This window comes from Stegastes partitus, unplaced genomic scaffold (assembly GCF_000690725.1).
Source record: "Stegastes partitus isolate 25-593 unplaced genomic scaffold, Stegastes_partitus-1.0.2 Scaffold1290, whole genome shotgun sequence".
NCBI classification, from domain to species: domain Eukaryota; kingdom Metazoa; phylum Chordata; class Actinopteri; family Pomacentridae; genus Stegastes; species Stegastes partitus.
In genome coordinates, this window is record NW_007579021.1 from 174,867 (window position 1) to 195,064 (window position 20,198).

At 40.5% G+C, this 20,198-nt stretch overlaps 1 protein-coding gene across 1 annotated transcript in view; it reads left to right on the forward strand.

The window, feature by feature from the left end:
• Window positions 1-3,727: 3,727 nt before the first annotated feature.
• The window catches only part of LOC103369454 (lymphocyte cytosolic protein 1 (L-plastin)), a 23,381-nt gene continuing 6,910 nt past the window's right edge, over window positions 3,728-20,198 (forward strand). The window contains exons 1-13 of the mRNA XM_008298167.1: window positions 3,728-3,907; window positions 10,719-10,815; window positions 12,106-12,254; window positions 12,400-12,523; window positions 13,200-13,332; window positions 13,553-13,634; window positions 13,976-14,141; window positions 14,608-14,750; window positions 15,974-16,069; window positions 16,885-17,080; window positions 17,166-17,244; window positions 18,555-18,669; window positions 19,240-19,373. Coding sequence (XP_008296389.1) covers window positions 10,752-10,815; window positions 12,106-12,254; window positions 12,400-12,523; window positions 13,200-13,332; window positions 13,553-13,634; window positions 13,976-14,141; window positions 14,608-14,750; window positions 15,974-16,069; window positions 16,885-17,080; window positions 17,166-17,244; window positions 18,555-18,669; window positions 19,240-19,373 — 1,481 coding nt within the window. The 5' untranslated portion in view covers window positions 3,728-3,907; window positions 10,719-10,751. The remainder of the gene's footprint in view (window positions 3,908-10,718; window positions 10,816-12,105; window positions 12,255-12,399; window positions 12,524-13,199; window positions 13,333-13,552; window positions 13,635-13,975; window positions 14,142-14,607; window positions 14,751-15,973; window positions 16,070-16,884; window positions 17,081-17,165; window positions 17,245-18,554; window positions 18,670-19,239; window positions 19,374-20,198) is intronic.

Genomic DNA, 20,198 nt, shown 5'->3' on the forward strand with positions numbered 1-20,198 from the left:
TATTTATGTATCGGTGCATGAGTCTGTTATTCTCATCAGATCCATCAAAGAAAGCAGATTGTTAATATTTTTGCAAAGTATCTGTAGAGATGCTGCTGTAACTTTGCTGTATTTGGATGTGAGGTTAATATATGCGCTGAATACAAGATAAAGTTAAAATATTAATTTTATCTTGCATGGTGAGGACTTCAGAGGGGAAGTGACTCTTATTGGAACTGCGATAGACACCTGTGATCATGTTTTGTTTTGGGTTTTTTTGCATCGTGTCACATGTCAGAATGATTTAAACCACTGATCTAATTTTAAACAATGTGTCATGAGTTTTTAAAATCAGAAATACATGTTTGTGGTCAATCTGCATTCATCCGATGTTATTTTACCTGAAGGTCTGCGAGCTGGAAGATTTTGCACCATCGCAGGGAAAGTTTTGGATGGCAGAGGCCTCCGAAGCAGCCACATGTGGTCAGAAGACATGATGCATCTGTAGGAAAGAGCAGCAGGGTTTGAGTAGGACAGAAGCTGTAGGAGCACAGGCTGCTGGACTTAGATTGCAGAGCATCACTCATTCATATCACTTCCATGCATCTTAAAGGAAGCCTTTATGCTGCATGTGCAACCAGATGAATTTATTTTTTCTTTCAATATTTTTGGATATTCTGAATGTAATTTACAGCATACGAATAAATCAGTGCTGAACAATTATATAAAACATGTAAATATAAGGACAGGCACGAAAACAAATCTTAATAAATCCACTTAGAAATCACAGTGAAAACACGCTGCAGAACTCGCCTGACAAAAATCAAGTTTTTACCTTTCCTTTAGCATTAGAATATTCCAGTCATAGCTTTCTGCACAGCCATGCATACACCGCAAAAAGGAACCACTAATAGCTAATTCGGCATACTTTTCATCGGAACAGGTTGACAAAATGTAAAGAAAGAAAGAAAAAACAGCATCTACCTGCTGCTGATGAGCTCCGTGGTTTAACGGACTCCTTAGCAACGGCCCCATAGCAACCGTCAACTCCCGTTAAAACTTCGTGTTTGTTTGCACAGAGCGGCTTTTCCAAGGCTTCACCATCTCTTTCTGCTTCATCTTTGTCGCCATGGACAGAAATCCCACCTATCGGCTCACTTTACCTTTTCCACACCCGCTTCCTGATTGGCTGAAGAATCAATTAGCTGGTTAGCTTCCTAAGCTAGCAACCGGAGGAATTAAGCTAATAGTTTAGCAAGAAAATGCGGAGCCACACGAAAACAACAGTCGCTACAGAAACTTTACGAAGTTTTTACATGTTACAGTCCAGTAAAAACACACAAAAAACAGCAGTTGACGCAGTTTACCTTGGTAAGAGTCAGTTTTTACAAATTTGTCTCATTATGGTAATGTAGCTAGCTAACTAGCTAATGCTTAGACCTTTTGTTATGGATTAGTTCATGTAACGCACAGTTAAAAAGTTCGCCACAGAGTAAAATTTAAATTTATATTCCCCAATATTTATGAATAACTATGCATATTTATTTGCTACGTTCTGTTTTTGAGGGCTAAAGCTTCCCTATTTTACCTTTCAATGCCTTAAGGCCTTTGCATAGTAGTAGATAATACTGCCAGGTTCATTTTATTGACAAAAATGTGTGTCTTTATGTTTTCCATGTGATCTGGGGATGTTTTACATGCTTTCGGCTTTGACCCCTTCGATCGAATGCCAATAAACTGACATAAAGAGGCACTGACAGAATCTTTAAACAGTGGGGGCTTTGTCCAGTCCAGCAATCTTTATATTATAACCTGGTAATTGCACTATTATCACGTTATTTCACAGTAAAATGAATATAAGAAGAAGAACCAGCAGTTCTCAAACTGTGTGTTGTGGAAATAGTCTTATTTGTAATGGTTTACAGCTATAATCGCATGTAACGGTGCCCCTTGTGACAGTTGAGAGTTCTAGCTATGTTTATAAGTTATTAATATTCTTTCATCTGGGTAACCAACCCTGTAAATAGTCCAGATGTAGGTTCTGATGAGGGGAAAAAGGTCACCCATACAGTCCAATAACACAAGAAACAAAAAACACAGACAATTCTGCCCTGATACGTTCATATCCACAGACTTTGGTGAATTACTGGCACACACTCATACAGAATGAACGAATGTGAGCAGTAAAGTAGATCTGCTGCTTGAACGAAGGCCCAAAGACTTAAAATGCATCAAAATCGAATCAAGTTTACTCATATAGCACGTGTAAAAACAACCTGAGCTGACCAAAGCGCTGTACAACTGATCCGACATGCAGTCACATACTTTTGTACAATCAGCAAGACAGGATAAGACTTGTCCAATCAGTTGGTAACGCAAAATAATATAAAATAGCACGACAGTTAAAACAGGGTCACAGCATGTAGGAGCCATCTCTAAAGTAACATAAATATAAAATACTCATATGTTAAGACCATTAGGAGCAAGCAAAAGCCTCTAAAAACATAAAGGTCTTGAGATTTATAAAAAAAAAAAAAAGTCAGCTGAGCCTGAACATTGATTCATTTCTCCATCTTTAATTAGCATGTTGAAAAACCAAAGGGCTGTACTGCCAAATGAGATAAGCAGGTATGTTGAGCTCAAAGCCAAAGTAGTCAGTGTCACAAAGGTGTTTTAACCTGCTTGGTTACCATGGCAACAGATGCTGCAGAGCTAGCCTGTTTGGGATAAAATCGGCCGTAAGAAGCGTCTTATTTTCACCAGCCGGTACAGGTTCTCAGCTGAAGGAATATGTTTTATCTGCTAACCGTTGAGCTGTGTGTTCGTAACACTGCTGAGCAAAGCCGTGCAGTTACAGTATTGCACGCTGTAGGCATTGCATCGCTATGGAAACCTACATGGATTCAGTTAGTAATGCAAAAAACACATAGATTTGTTTTTACGTTTGGATTTGTTGCCAGTGTGACGCTGCTGGTGCTGCGGCTAACAGAGCCCAGAATGGAAAATTGTTCTGTCTGTTGGTATTAACCACAGGGAACATTCAGTCACTAATGTGATTTCCACATCACTTTCATTATGGGACAGTGTCAGACCTAAATGCACTTCTAAAAATATCACATTCAAATAGATGAAGTTGAAAGTTTCAGGGCTCTGATGTGCAGCTGTCACGTTAGAAATAAGTGGCTGCATTTTGAGTGTGTGAAGTAGTAAAATAAATATATTCCCTTAAATGCGTAACAGTTCTACCAACATTTGTGTGTTGAATTAACTGCACTTTTAGGTCCTTCATATCTTTTAAGAACACGTTTATCTTTATCGAAGGAGCAACACATGATTGGTCTGTTTTGTGCAGAAGTAGAGTCACATGATGTGTTAAAAGCTCTCCTCAGAAAGTCTGAGTAACCAAGTGATACCCGTTACCTCTGACTGGGGCTTTACGTTTTTATGCACAGAGAAAATCTGGAAACTTGCTTCGTAGTACCACCCCCTGTCTTACCAACCGTCCCTCTATCTCTATCCATCTCTGGCTTTTCAACCTACCTGCTGGCTATTTTTGCTACCTGTGTGTCTCTGCAGCTTCTGTGTCTACCCGTCTACCACTTGTTTGTTTTAACTGATTGATTTTAAAGTCCAGCTTGTTTAATTGTCTGTTAAACCTGCCAATGAAATCCCTCCGACCTGCCGCCAGCGTGCATTGCCATATAAAGACAAAACGCATTTCATTCCTGTTTCTGAAGTGTTGCATGTCACTTCCTTCCTCGTAGATTTGAATAGATGCGCTGTCGCCCTGCTCTCGGTGCCGACTCAATACGCTGCCTGTCGAGCGTTGAGCAGCACAGCAGCCAGCGGCTGGGGAAGAGAAAGACGGACGGACAACGAGTAACCCTCCAGGCCCAGACATCACCTGCCGCCTCGCTGCACCTCTCAGGTAAAGGAGCCTCTGATCAGGTGACCTCTGGTCCCTGCTGGTGCTTCCTGAAGGCATCGCTGTGAGACGAGAGGCGCTTTGAGAAGAGCCTGTTTTAGTTCTTGCCTGCGTGACAGAGCGAGGGAAGGGAAGGTAGATGTCGTGTGCGACTGTCTTTCTAGTCCCACGTTGCTGCATTTATTATTGAACATTTTCAGATTCCAAACACTGCAGCTGCTCTGCTCACAAAATGCTTCACAAAACAACAACATAGCCTTCGCCATAGAGATTTGTGCTCGTTTGACCCAAATCGTTAAAAACCCTGTCATGTATGAACTAGAGATAAGAGCAGTTAGAAGTTGGTCTGAGGCCTGCAGGGTAGACGAGGAGGAGAAGGAAGCAGAAGTCAAACCACTGCACTGAGCTGAAAAGGAAGTTTGCGGTTAGCTTCACTTCAACTGCAAAAAATCCCTCAGAGGCAGCGAGGGTGGGCAGAGGCGTCAGCGTTGGCTCAGGACAGTCTGCGTGTGATTAGTGATCAATACTTTGTGATGTAGAGGATGAGGAGGAACTGTTGTGGACACAGTTCATGAATTTCAAGCTCGTGGAAGTGGTTTCGCGCATGCAAATATTATCACGGAGGCTGCATGTTTCACAAGTCTTCCATTTGTGACGGCTGCCGTTACATATGCACATTTGATGAAGTAAAGTCTGGATTTTTATTTATAATAGACGTTTGAGTTGTGGAATTGCAGAAGGATGAACTTGTGCATATGAATTTGTGCATTAAAAAACCAGACTGGGAGCAGAAAATATTTTTTTTAAAAACCTGCGTTTCCTCTTCAGGTAGAAAACTAAATGAATAAATGACGACGATGTCCATGAAGCATGTCATGTAAATGTCACTTCCCTCGTGTTAACACGGGTGTCGTATTTGCATCATGCTCCTCGTGTTTTTAAACATCTGAGCTTTGATTTGAATTACTTCCTCCTGCTGTTTATCTTTGCACACTTAGGTAGAAATGCACATTTTTCTTAATTTTCTGCCAATTCTGTGGAATGCTTTGTCACCAGTGAAGCCTGCATTGCTCAATCAGCCCGGCAGCCCGTGTAGGGGTCATAAAGTATCCTATATTGTGTAATTTGTTGCAGCAAATGTTAACAAAAGTCTTTCAATTGTGCTTAATTTTCTTAGTTAATTGATTTTGTGTCACTACTGGGTGGACTCACTGGGAGTTTTAGTATGTAATTCGTTATTCAGGTAAAATAATAATAAGCACAGTATTAAAATTCTGCATTATCAGCATCGAACGTGTACTTACGTAAAAATGTAGATGCCTTAGAGCTCTGTCTTTCTGCTGCAATTCAGACAAATTTGCCTCCTTTAAGTTATTTTCTGTGGCTTTGCAACCAAGCGTATCGCACTGATGTCAGTAGATGCTTACTGAAGTGCAACTGGGGTGAATACTATAAGTTAGGTGCCTCAAGATAAACAGTTAATGTCTTTAAATTATAGCAGAAAAATGTAAAACGGTGAAAATACTGACTGGGGTGTTACATATGTTCATTTAATTCCGCTGCGAGAATGGGTATGATTACATAAAAAGATCATGGCCACCTGCAGTCGATTGTGTAATAAGCATGACACATATATCATCTCCACCGTAGTTCGAACACTCAGGAGAAGTAATATCAATCAAAACAGATTTCTGAGCCAAGCAGGGCATAAAAATAAAGCTGTCTAAGAAGTTTAGGGCGGAAATGAAACATGATGAGGAGACAAAACTGGACTTCATGTGAAGGAAGGTTGGAAACACTGTGGTTAATGAACACATTTATATTAACGGACATTTCTAATCTTCATAGGAACCAAAGCTGTTGAATAAAGGTGGTGGTGGGGGGAGAAAGTTCCACATTTCTGTCTGACTTGTAGTGAAGCAGACGTTTAAAGTAAATCATGAATACTTATCATAAACAACCGTCTGGATGTGGATCGTTTTATTTTTACATCCTGATCTGAGTGGACTGAAGCTGCAAGAGCTCAGCGTGTCAGAAATAAACAGCAAGTGACACGTTTTGTGTGAATTATAGCAAAAAGCTGGTTGAAAATGTGCAGTACTGATGTTCCACACGTCTGTAAAAATACGTGGACTTGAACATAATTTAGTTATTTATTCTATGATCCATCTTTCTGCTCATAATCTACATCCAGGGCATGTTTAAAGGTGTTACAGTTAATAGACGGGACAACATTTAATAAAATCTGTGACACACATGTCAATAAATCCCTGCGCTGGTTAAATGATTCTGGGATTTTTCATTCCTGCTGGTTTTAATTGATAGTTTTCATACTTTTCCCATTAAAACAGAATTTAAATGTGCTTAAATTACATTAACTTAATTTGGCGAGCACACGAGAAACTGTGAGTCTTCAACCCTGATGAGATCGTATCAAGCCCTTCACATCGAGGAAATTCATGCAAATAGACACTCACAAAAAATATTAGAAAATATACCTAGAAAATGTGCTGAAGTTTGTGGTTGTGGAGCAGCAGTAGTTTATCAGAAAGACACATCTTGCAACCTAAACGTTAGGCTGAGTCACTGACTACAATTAGCTCACAGAGAGCTGATGAGAAGCGAACGTTCAAAGTGTTCAGGCCTCCAGTTCGGCTCAACTGAGTTTCATTTCTGCTTCCGAGCTGCTGCAGGAACCAACTTCTCTCTTTCACCGACTTTTGGAGCTGTGAAGGTGAATTTACTGATTTCCATGAGAACAACAATGTTGAATACGTAACTTTGTTTAGAAAAACTAACAAAAATAAAAACACCCATTTGTCTTTTCCAGTCAATAGTTTACGTTCATTTTACTTCAAAACCAAAAAAAAGGAGCTTCTTGTAAAGCAGCACCTCCATCCTCTCCTTAACGACAGAATTCATTTGTTACTGCGTCTGTGGGAACGGCTGCAGACGCTTAAGTAGAGCAACATAACGAGATGCAGCAGAAAAGTGTTTGCATTGAGTTGCAGATGGAGGCTTTTACAGTTGAGGTTGTTGAGGTTTGTGAACTTTGTGGTTCGCTTGAGCTTCCCTAATACTGACGATTGTTTCTCTGTTCTTTAAACCTTCACACGGAGCCACCTGGAGTTTAAAAGCTCTGCATGTCAGCTCTGTTTAATTCAGTTTACAGCTAAGTCGGTTTAACTCTCGGTCTTTGACAAACGAATAATTGGCTGTTTTGATTTCACCCAACCCAAAAAAAAAAAACAACTAATTAATTTGCTCTACTAAAGGTTGGATCACTAACCAGCTACCACTCACGAGCCCCGCACCACCAGGAGCTACAAACCTCATGTTTACACCAAATTATTTTGGTCTAAATTATCTGATTTATTGTAAATTTTCACAAAATGTACACCACTGAAAAACTACCGTAAATTCCAGACTATTGAGGCACCTGATTATAAGCCACGCCCACTCACTTGTCTATAAGCTGCAGGTGTCCACGTTTAACATGAGATATTTAGACAGAAAGATTTTTAAACTTTTAATTTAATACGTACCGGTAACATACACAAATACGTAAATGCTTTTTTCTGAACAGTTCCTGTAACACGACTGGTTAAAATAATAAAACTACAGCAGCCTACCAGGAAGAGTCCTTGATCGCTATCTTCATCTTCCTCCTGCACTAAAACCACTAAAGTCGTCAGAATTTAACAGCCTCAGAATTACTTCACTTCCTCAGTCTCTCTGTCGTTGTCGCTCTCAAGGTCACTTTGGTCTCGAGGCAAATTCGTAAAAATCCATAAATTAGTCACGTCACTGTTTAAGCCACAGTGTTCAAAGCGTGTGAAAAAAGTAGCGACTTATAGTCCAGACATTACGGTAGCTTGATGTAAACTATCTACGATTGAATAAATAACTCAGGAAAAGATGGAATTATTTCATCATAGTGTTTGTGTAAAGCTATGAGATCTCAGCTCAGATATAAATCTGCCTGCCAGCGTTTCCTGGGCCTCCTTAAAATATAGTTTATATATTATTAGCTAGAATTACCAAATGCATATGACTAAAGTAGTATTTACTAATTATTAAAATTAGTCACCTGGATTATGTTCAGTGAAAATGTCTCAGTCAGATTGTGTGTGTACAAAAAGCTGAACTTACAAATACAAATATATAACATCTAAATGCATTTTCACGTTCGCATGCAAACATGCGCTCTCATTTACAGCGAAATGCCCACATTTTTCAACCCATCTGTCGCGAAGGAGAGCAGTTCAACGACAGTATTAGACAGGAGACAGGAACGTGCCTCAAAATGTTCACCTTGTTTGCTTTTTTGGTTTCACAATACAATAAAACGAGGCAACATGCATTCAAACTCTGCAAAACAGATGAAATAAGCTTCACATTTAGAAATCACCGCATCAAAAACCCAGTTACGTGGTGCAGTTCCGTGGCCCTCGTGATGTCTTACAGACGATTCTCGACCACTGAGGTTTTCAGATGGGCTGCAGTCGTTGTAAATAAATCTCAAGACAGTCTGAGATGCTCAAACCTGAACCATTCAGAAGAACCGAAGCCCAGCGACACCTGTCACTTACAGCTTTACAGAAAGGTGTTGGTGGAGTTGAGTTGGTTAAAGTAAAGGAGTGCTGTAGGTTACAAGTGTTTGGAAACCACCTGAGGAAGGATTAACGTTTGATGAGTTTTACTTGGTTCAGTTCTGACCCATTTAAATGGACCTGCTTCGACCTCAGTAACCTCATTTGAGTGAGAGAATATGAGCCACACCATTCAGTCTAGTGTAGTATCATCTAATACACCACCACCGCTGAATAATGGAAGGGTTGGCTGCAAGGTTTGTTCTTGTCTTCCGTCACCTTTGGGTTGCTTCACCTCCACCAGCAGGAAGTTGAATCACACGTTTATAAAGCTAGAAGCCCCTTTGCGGTTTCAAGCATCCTTTTCATGTTTAAGACTTCGCGTCCTCCTCCTTGGCGTCATGCAGTTACACGTTCACATTCAACTGCCAAAAAAGGATCTGCAAAAGCACTCGGAGTGAATCATCAGCGACCGAAATAAAGATGTCCTGCGCGTCATGTGATCGCCTACTTCTCAGAACCGCTCGACACTTCCCCATCTGCAGCTTTTTCTTTTTGCTTGAAAGGAAAAATTGTCGAAATTTAGTTTCAGAAATAGAAATACGTGTAATGTGTGATTAAAAATACAATGAAAGAAGACATTTTTACATAACACAGAGGCTCATGTGATTTGCTAACCTCTGCTGAGCCTCACCAAAGTTTTTCATTTCATTTTAAACACAGACAATAAAAATTAAATGGAAAACCAACATGCATCTCCAGTATTGACGATGATAAAGCAAACAAATAAGCAGTAAACAAAAATAACTGAACAGGAAAACTTGCACTCGGTTCCATTTCTGCACCAGTTTCACACGTAACCGTGAACTGGTGCAAGACTCTGTCACAGCAACACATCAGTGCTTTTTGTGTCTTTCTATTGTTTATGTCCTGTTATGATGCCAGAAGTCTATGAACCACATGTTGTGACCACAAGAGAACCTCTGTAGAACCTTCAGAGCTGCTTTCAGAGAAGAAAAATGAACTGATTTTAGAGTGGCTACTTGTGAAAAACCATAAACTGCAGCCGGAGAGGATGACAAACACCACATGGTTCTCTTCAATGTCTTATAGCTTTCTTCTCTCAAACATTGCCATCAACAACATAAAAGTCCACATTAAGGCTAACCGACAAAAGAAAAGAAGCGGCACTTTTGAGTTGGCAGACAGAGAACACTGCAGGAGTTTGTTTAGTAAAGGGGCACAACGATAGAGACTTCAGTGAGGCTTTAATGACTTCAGGCCAGTGATCAAGTGCTACGTTAAGCTCCGATAAACTGTGATAAACCTTATTTCTGTTGTGGTTGATGTTTTCACATTTCCACGTGACAGCAGATGCTCAGGTTTATATCGACCAGTTAGAATTCCTCGTTATCGGCCCCAATCCTGAACAAGAACCGAACAAAGTTGTTTCCAGCTGCAGAGTTTTAAAAATGGCAAATCTGGAAAATGCTAGTCATCGACCGATCTGTGACATTCAGCACTGAAACCGTCACTCCAGAAGTTCCTGAGCCTTCAGGAAGAACCATCGTTCATCAGAGGCTTTTTGGGCCAATCCCAATCGCCACTTGTGCTCACCACTTTCCTCTATTCCTATGTTTTCTACATTATTGTGTAGGGTGTATGGTGTTCTGTTTCTTTTGATAAGAAGTGACCTAGCACTACAAATGACCCTCTAATACCCCCCGATGCCCTACAACAGTGGAACACCCAACGTATACAAAGTACGTATTGCAGATCTCCCTCAGTCTCCCTACAGCTTGATTTAGATGCTGGTTCTTCCAGTCATAACGCAGGTAGCTCAAAGGAAGAGTTCTGTCCACCTGAGCACAAGATAAACAGGGAGGTTTTTCTGAGCTTGGAATCATGTAGAGATGCCAGTAGAGCCCCAACAAAACCAGCATGTTCCCTTTAAGTACAGAGCACTTCTGCATCCACCGAGCAGTCAGTAGGTGCAGGTTACCTTTTGGACCGGTAGGTGCTCAGATCTTATTACACACAAACAAAACAGCACTTCTCCGTCAGACAGGAACTGCAGCAGAACCAGGAAGCTGTAGGCTGGAAGAGCTGTGGGCAGTTTGCATCACAGCACAATGATACCATCTTTGAAGTTCCTCCTTTTTTTCTGTACCACTGAGAGGCTTTGACTTTTTATTTCACTGTTGTTTTTCGCTCTGTGTCAGTTCCAGGTTCTACTGCTGATTCAGGTTCCCAACATGGCCGCCACGCCGATCTCTCCGGAGGAGCTGGAGGAACTTAGAGAAGCTTTCGCCAAGATTGGTAAGAGAACCAAGAGTGGCAGCATCATTTCCTCCTGGGTTTCTGATGCAGAGCGGACCATGTTACACTGCTGGTGCAACAGGTGGTGCTCACCTGGACAGAAAGCTGCTAAAGACCTCGAGCCTGCTGCTGAAATCAAAGAACTTTTCTAAATAATTGCTGACCTCAGTTTCTGATTCCTTATTGTTCAAACAACTGCTTTTTTCTCCATGAAGAAAGAAGGACTCAGCAAACCTCAGAGACAGTCCCGTGTTTAACCTTCCCCTTGGGTTTGAATGAACATTTTATTCTTGTAATAAAATGATGATGACATTTATTACTTGAATGACCTTATTTGCATATTCAGCTCTAATGCCTTATCACTGCTTTTTATGAGAGCTGCAGTGGTTTATCCATGAGTTTACTGACAGTAAATCGATGTGCAACTGTTTTTAGTCGTTTTATTAAATGCAAAAAATGACAGATATTGCAAAAATACTACTGCTTGGTTAAACATGATCTAAATCTCTTTGGGTTTCTGAGATACACGATCTTCACTGTTTCCTGAAGCCTTATGGGCCGACGATGAATCAAGTAGCGGAGAAAATAGTGGGCGGGTCACTCCACAATGACGATAATAATTCTGTTTTTTTTATAATAACTCGTGGAAATAAGACGTGTTCCTGTTATAACATGAAAAATATTTTCGTGTGAAAAGAAAACGGCGTCAGTAACGCGCCTGTTTCCATCTCTGTGTTTATGGATTATGAGCAAGAGTTATTTTTTCTCTGTTTTACAAACGCTTGAAGAGTGAAAATGATCATGACATTCGAGTAAAAACTGTCCAATTCTCAGTTCAGGAGTCTAAAAGCATACTGAGTGCGTCTCCAGCTTTATTGAACATACACAATATGCTTCTGTATGGCAATAGTGTTTAAGTGACCAGGATCAGAAATGGGTTTACTGCCAGGTACAGTTTACACAATACGAGGAATTTGTTCTGGTGGGTCGGTGCAACAAAACAACAATAAATGTAGAGTTAAATAAAAGTAACTTAAAATAAAAATAACTGCAATAGTGCAAAGCAGAAGCAAAACAATGTTGTGGAGTGAAGAATTAAAGTTAAATTTAAATAAGAACCATAAAACTGTCATATTATTTACAAGAATATTGAGGGTGCGGATATATTGATATTTACATTTATACAGATTATCAAAAGAGTGCAAATTGAAGGTGTGGAGGTGCAACATGACCAATAACAGTGCATTCGGTTCCACGTCTGTGACCACTTATCCCTTCGTCTTTTCCCAGATGTGGACAACAACGGATTTATCAGCAAAGCCGAGCTCAATGAGCTCTTCCGGGCCGCCAACTTGGCACTGCCGGGCTACAGAGTCCGGGAGATCGTCCAGGAGCTGACCAAGACCAGCGACCAGCTCACCTTCGACGAGTTTGCTAACGTGAGTTAACAAGCCACAGGTCACTCAGAGCGTACAGGGTTTATCCTAATGTGTTCATCGTTCACTGGCAAAGACTGAAGGGTTGATGATTTGAGCTGTTAGAACTTGTACAGATCGTACTGTTTGGTATTTTGCCCTCCCTCAGGTCGTCCACGGGCTGAAGAGCACCGAGGTGGCAAAGACCTTCAAGAAAGCGATCAATAAGAAGGAGGGACTCTGTAGCGTGGCAGGAACCTCGGAGCAGTTGGGCACTCAGCACTCCTACTCAGGTCTGGAAACAACAGCTGATTAAAAACTACAACTGAAGCGTACATGTGTGCATGTTTACAGTGAAACCAGAAGCAGATCACAAAACATTACAGCCAAATCAAACTAAAATAGATTTTATTTATATTCGATCATATCAGAATCACATTAGAGCATTTCAAACCTGCCGTCCGGTTCATTTGATCCAGATAAATTTATATTCTTCTTACAAGTGAACCAAGCAATAAAGGAACTGGCCTTTGCAGTTGATACAAACAATATCAGGATCACAAGAAACAAAATCCAACCAGTTGAACTCTTTAAATAAGCACATGTCGCTTGCTTTAACTATGTGGGAAGCTTCTTTTTCTTCTGCTGCACAGTACACGTTTGCCTTGGTGCCAACAAACTGACCTACAAGATGTTTGACAAAGCTGTTGGCAGTCTGAGGCGCCTGCTCACACAGTATCTACAGTTGAAACCAGAAGTTTACATACACCGTATAAAAAGACACATAACCTTTTTTTTCTCACTATCTGACATTAGATGTGACTAAACGTTTCCTGTTGTAGGTCAGTTAGGATTACTGAAACCATTTGATGTCAAGTTATTTTTACACCTACGTGTATCAGAGTTTTTCTTTTAGACGGTCACCCAGCTGCTCCCTGTGGTCTAACGTTGGATCTGTTTGGTCTGCAGAGGAGGAGAAAGTGGCTTTTGTGAACTGGATCAACAAAGCTCTGGAGAAGGACGCAGACTGCAAACACGTTCTGCCGATGGACCCCAACACCAACGACCTGTTCACCGCCATGGGAGACGGCATCGTCCTCTGGTACGCTCCGCTCTAAATCACAGGAAGAGCTGCTGAGATAATTCACCTAAAATGTCAACCTCATGGACGTCAGAGGATCAGAAATGTTGGCAGAGTTTATCTAGTGAATGTAAAGATGTTTAACTGGATAAACAGAGATCACAGAGAGCTGATTAATGAAGTCGTTTCTAGGTTGTGCTTTAGTTTGAACTGATCATCTCGGATTTTTTTTTCTTGTTAGTAAAATGATCAACCTGTCTGTCCCCGACACCATCGATGAGAGGACCATCAACAAGAAGAAGCTCACACCTTTCACCATCCAGGTGAGAGAGAGGGAACCTGAGCCAGAGCTGCAGCTAGTAGTCAGATTATTAACTATTAATCAGCTTTTTAGATGATTGGTTTGAGTTTGAATGCTCTGATTCCAGCTGCTTAAATGTGAATATTTTCTGGTTTCTTTCCTCCTCTATGACAGTAAATTGAGTGTCGTTGGGTTGTGGACAAAACAAGATCTTTTTTTTCACCATGTTGACGTTACCTGACAGACCAACCTACTAGTCCTCTGAGCAGAATCACACTCCTGTCTTCAGTTTGATTCATAATGTGACTGACACTGAGTGTAGTCAGCAGTCTGACGGTGTGTCGTTGACGTCTGGTCCAACAGGAGAACCTGAATCTGGCTCTGAACTCGGCGTCGGCCATCGGTTGCCACGTGGTCAACATCGGCGCCGAGGACCTGAAGGAGGGCCGACAGCACCTGGTGCTGGGTCTGCTGTGGCAGGTCATCAAGATCGGGCTGTTCGCCGACATCGAGCTGAGCAGGAACGAAGGTGTGTGTTCAACTTTGAATCAAAGCTGGTGTTTTTCCTCCTGTTCCTGTCCACACGTATCACGAGATTTAATGTTAAGAATCCAACATAGCAGCCTAAACGTTGACCTTAAAGGAGTAGTTCAACATTTTTGGAAGTTTTAAAGTTCAGATTTATTCTATTGTCATGTCAGAGCAGCAAATACCAACAGCTAGCATGGCTCCAGTGGTGGAAGGTAGTACTATTACTAAAGTATTGGTACGTTATGCGAGTATTTCCATTTGGTTCTACTTCACACTTTCACTCCTTAACATTTATCTGACAGCTTTAGTTAATATGAATATTTGACAAAACCGATAACAAAACAAGCCATATGCTAAGCTAAGCTAACTAGCTGCAGACTGCGGGTTCATATTTAATGCTCAGACACGATCAGTGTGTTGCGTAAAAGCCTTCAAAGCGGTCTAATGTTTTAAAATGTGTGCAGCTCTGATCGCTCTGCTGCGTGATGGAGAGAGTCTGGAGGATCTGATGAAACTTTCCCCCGAGGAGCTGCTGCTGCGCTGGGCCAACTACCACCTGCAGGAGGCCGGCTGCGGCAAGATCAACAACTTCAGCTCCGACATCAAGGTGAGCTTCAAAACCCTCCGTCAGCTGATGTTTGGCTTCAGCGCAGATGTGACACGACAGCTTGGACTCACCTCTGAGTGACGTTTAAATCTAAAAGGACCACAAATTTTGACAATCAACAAAAGAATCTACAAATGAATCCAAATCTTGTTTCACTTTATTGTTTAGATTTTATTCAAATCTGCTGTAGACAGAAATAAATACAAGGCCACGTCGTGTTTTTACAACTGTAACTGCTAAAAATGGTGTCTGGCCTCCAATACAACCCTAGAATTTAGAAAACAGGTTTATTTTTATTAATTCAAAGAAGAAAAAAAAACACCTCAAAAAATAATAAAATGTACATGTGTGGTGCAGGTAGTGGCAATTCTGTAGTCGGAGCACAACAAGTTAAAAAAAAAAAAGAAGAAAATATGATGGAAACGGGATATTTCTATTGACTTCATGTAATAATATGAGGAAGAATACAGTTTCCTCATCGCTCCACACAGATCTGATGCCTTTGTCTTGTCTTTAACATTGGTTTAAATTAAGAAAAATAAAAATTCCCACTGCTGCTTCCCTCCGAGTTTAGTTTGAGCTACATGAGTTGGTTTCATGTCATTTGCCTTCAGTTTTCTTGGTTATTTTGGCAAAATGAGAGGAAAAGTCTCAGATGGTTGTCAGTTCAGACTGTAATAAGATGCAGGTTCGTCCCTGCAAAATATCCCATTAAAATGTGTTAGTTTTATTGTTATATTCTTCTCTACTTTCACTTGTGCATCTTTTTGTTTAACACAGTTTGGAAGCATTTTTCACTTGTTAAATATTAAATACAGCGTTCTCGGTATAAATCTGTCGAGTCTCCGTTTCTTGTAGTTTTAGAAGTTGTAGTTTGTTAGAAACATGATAGAAATCAAAACGTTCCAGTGATTTATTCCAGTGAATCAGCAATTTAGGCAAAAGATGTGTCGCACAAAAAAACGTCGGCGTCACCAGAAAACATCAGAAAGGTTGTAATTGCGTTACTTTTTAACTGAGTAGCATCCAGCAGCAGCCAACTCTGAGCTTTCTCCTCCTTTTGTCTCTGATTTCTTTCAACGTCTGAGTCTTTGTGGAAACCCTGTAAGGTGTTAAAGCATAAAACTGTGCTTCTTGTTTCCAGGTGAGTCGTAGAACGTTTAAAGTGTCCTCGTAAACATGCTGTATCTGTGATACGTTAACGTCCAAACCGTTTGCTGCAGGACTCCAAAGCGTACTACAACATCCTGAACCAGGTGGCGCCCAAAGGAGACGAGGACGGAATCCCCCCCATCGCCATCGACATGTCGGGGATCAGGGTGAGGAAAACGCTCTGGATTGATTTAAACTGACAGTTTACAGGGATAGCTGATGGATTAACTTGTCCTTTAGTCTCCTCAGTCTAATAAATGACCTCATAAATCATTGGTATGCTCACTTTATGGCTGAAAATCCAGATGATAAGTTCATTTATATTTTTTGTAGATGGTCTGTATGTTGTTGGAAACACGCCACATCTGAGTTTTTCTTACCTTCAGTCACATACATTTAATTTGACTTTACATTATCTCTTATTTTGGATAAACAACTGTGTGAATATGCCAATAAAATAGAGCTGAAATAACAATTATTTCATTTATTGGTTAATATAAAGATTATTTTTAGAGTTTATTTCAGTTCTTCTGGTTTATAAAATGAGTAAACATACAGCTTATAACCAGTCAAGTACCAGAATCTAATTTAACCTTATAAATATGTTAAAGTGAAATAAATGTTATTTTCATTTTGCTGTCACATTAAACACAAAAGAGCAGCAAAATGTTCACATGTGAGAAACTATAACTACAGAAAATTCAACAATTAAACAAAAATGTTGCTAGATCATTTATTTCAACAAGTATTTAATATATATTTATCTTACAAGTACATAGCAAGTATTTAATACATATATTAAGTATAATTTGGTAGTTTCTGGTCTACAGGTATCAGTAAAGTACCAGCTCGTTTCTACAATCATGTATAATTTGGTGATTTTTGTGTGCAAGTCAAGGTTATTAGAAAGAAAAATAGAGTTAGTAGAGAAGTCTTGTGAGCTGATGTAAACTCTGAAGTCCGTCTTCGTCCGTCCCTGCAGGAGAAGGACGACCTGAAGCGAGCCGAGTGCATGCTGGACCAGGCCGACCGGCTCGGCTGCAGGCAGTTCGTCATGCCGGCCGACGTCGTCCGCGGCAACCCCAAGCTCAACGTGGCCTTCGTTGCCAATCTGTTCAACAAGTACCCGGCCCTGAAGAAGCCCGAGAACCAGGACATCGACTGGAGCTCCATCGAAGGTCCAGACCTCAGATCCTCCTCCGACCGTTACGTGGTCTTTATGTTTCGCTCCAGCTGAGCTGATTCGCTGACGTTTGTGTGCAGGTGAAACCAGGGAGGAGAGAACCTTCAGGAACTGGATGAACTCGCTGGGCGTCAACCCTCGTGTCAACCACCTCTACGCGTAAGGAAGCTCTTCTTTATCTGCTCACAACGCCCCCTGCAGGCAGAAGGCAGCAACTACAGAAGCCGTAATAAAATCAGAAGGTTTATGGACAGTAAAATGGACAAAAAGGCTTAAATGTTTCCATTATATCTGAGTGTTTTCACCATAGAAGCTACACAGTAAGTAAATACAGTCATCGTCCTGCATTTGGATCATCTTAAAGTTGAGCATCCCTCAAACCATCCTTTGAGATTTAATAATGGATCTGAGCTTCTGTAAATGGCTCTTCATGCTTTGGAGCGGCACAAGGCTCCTGAATTTGCACCCAGAATGCTCCAAACTTTCATTTATAATTTCTAACACAGCTTGCATAACTCTCGAGTAGTAAAGAGGCAGAAAAAAGATGTGGAGAAACAAGAACCTTGCAAAAAAACGTCTGATATTATCATGTGTGACGCACATTTATGCAGAATCTAATGAAAGTCTCTGTGATCCATTTTAACTTCAGTGTAGTATTTCTGAGTTTGGCTGAGCTCTTTTCTGTCCAGTGGCTCTCAATAGTTGTATTGAAGTCAACAAACAATTCATTAAATCTGTGATTTAAAGTCAGTCTCCCCACCAAAGTCACATGCGATCCACTGGGATGGCGGCTTTTTAGATCAGCTACATGTAGCAGGAGGGATTCAGCTGCTTCACTTCATCCAAGTGGATCTTCTTCATTTTCAGATATCAACAAGGGTGAAATCCACTCTTATGACTTTCTGAACAGATTTCTCCTGACTTTAGCATTTAAAATACAGAACTCTGAATTTGTTCCGATAGTTTTTGACTGAACGGTGCATTTATGAAAAACCATAAATCATTCTGTAGATGTTTTTGTAAACTAGAAAACCCCATCCGACAATTTCTCACAGTTATCCAGATCAACGTTTTATATGTTTCTCATCATCCTGCTGACAGACAAACGTCACTGAAAAGAATCCACCAACACTATGACCGAAGCCACGAGTTTGCACGTAGAATAAATTCTATCCTGGAAATTGTTTGATGTGCAGGTCATGTGAAAGACAGAAGTGCTGCTTATGACTAGAGATGACTTTAGACTCAGTCAGTGCTGCCTTTGGCTCCGTCTCATTAGTTTATTTTATAATAATCAGTGTTTCTGTTGTCATTAGAGAGTCTTTATGTCAATCAACGACACTTTTTAAAGAGAAAACATTCACCAGACTTTGACATAAAGAACGTTAGGACCTAATGACAGATAGATAAGTGTAGCTGGATGAACAACACATTAACATCCTGTGTGTTTGTGTGTTTGTGCGTCACAGAGACATCGACGACGCTCTGGTCATCTTCCAGCTGTACGAGAAGATCAAGGTGCCGGTGGACTGGGACCGAGTCAACAAGCCTCCGTATCCCAAACTGGGCAGCAACATGAAGAAGGTAGATTCAACATTCAGCTCACAGTGGCAGCTTCAGCAGTCAGCAAAAACTAACAAAACACTGACAAATTAAAGGCAAACATGAAGCATTTCAATACTTTCCTGGCGTTTGAACCTCTGTCTGATTGGGCAGAATGTATAACCGGTTCATAAACTCTCATTAATCACTTCAGTAATGTTGATTTAAAAACGATTTAGAGACAAAGAAGAGCCACTGGGTTTTTAGTTTTCCTCTAAATTCCATCACTTCTGAGGAAATGAATGTTTCCAGCTGCAGGTGTGATGTAATGTAGAAGCTTTAACTAATAATTTATTAACTTTATTGTTACTTTATTTATTAACTCCAGCGGCTTATAAACGAGTCATTCATCAAGTAAAGTTGCTCATCATGCTGAGTTCCTCGTTCCTTTACATTTTTATGAAACTTAAATCAGCCTCAGAGTTTTCACAATTCAGAAAATTCAATTAGTTTCACACTTAACCTCCAAAAAGACGACCTAATGATTCATCGTTTGGTTCGTATCTAGTTTGTCGTCCTTGTTGTGTCTCAAATCTAAACTCTGCGTTCCAGCTGGAGAACTGCAACTACGCGGTGGAGCTGGGCAAAGAGAAGGCCAAGTTCTCTCTGGTCGGCATCGCAGGGCAGGACCTGAACGCCGGGAACCGAACCCTCACCCTCGCTCTGCTCTGGCAGCTCATGAGGAGGTAGGAGGATGAAAAATAAACAGGCGGGAGGGTTCTAAGGTGGCTGCTGTTGGTCAGGTTGGATTCACAGCAGTTTGAGGTTTTCTCAAGACTTAAAAATGTCTTTAAAGGTCATAAATACAGCTTCCTTAAACACAAAGACCTTTAAAATGTAGTATTTAGGTCTTAGTTGTAGCTTACAGTCGTTAATAAAGTCCGTTTAGAGGTGCAACACTTTAACTATCAACGGTGGATTGTGTTGCAGCAGCTCCAAGGTGAACATTTTAGCTCCTTAAACTTTGCTGTAATCGTAAATCCTCACTTTAACAAATTAGTTATATTATTAGAAATTATTGTCACACACAGCTGGAAGTCCTGACAAATCCTACAAATTCAATTCAGTTCAGTTTTATCTCAAAGTGTTTCACTAACAAAGTGCTGCACGAGAACTTTTTAAATGTTTAAATGTTTTTTTTTTTTTACATGTATTTGTTGGCCTTTAAATCCAGGGTGAAGGGTGAGTTTTAGAGCAGCAGTAAAGTCACATCTGATGAGAAATTAACAAATATACACACATATTTAATTTACCTCTTAACTTACATGTTCTGTAAATTTGTCGTTTCGAAGCTGGGATACAATTTTGTACTTAATCCCTCGATTTTCATTTCTTCTTTTCCCCAAACTCGATCACATCAAAGACAGAAAACACCAGAATCGACCTTTAAATTACTCACAATGTTATTTTGGAGTCTGAGCTGCTGCTCGGGTCACTACAATCCAAAACACGCTGAGGAAGAGTTCGTCTGCTGCTTCATCTTGATGTTTAATCGAATCATATTTCAGACG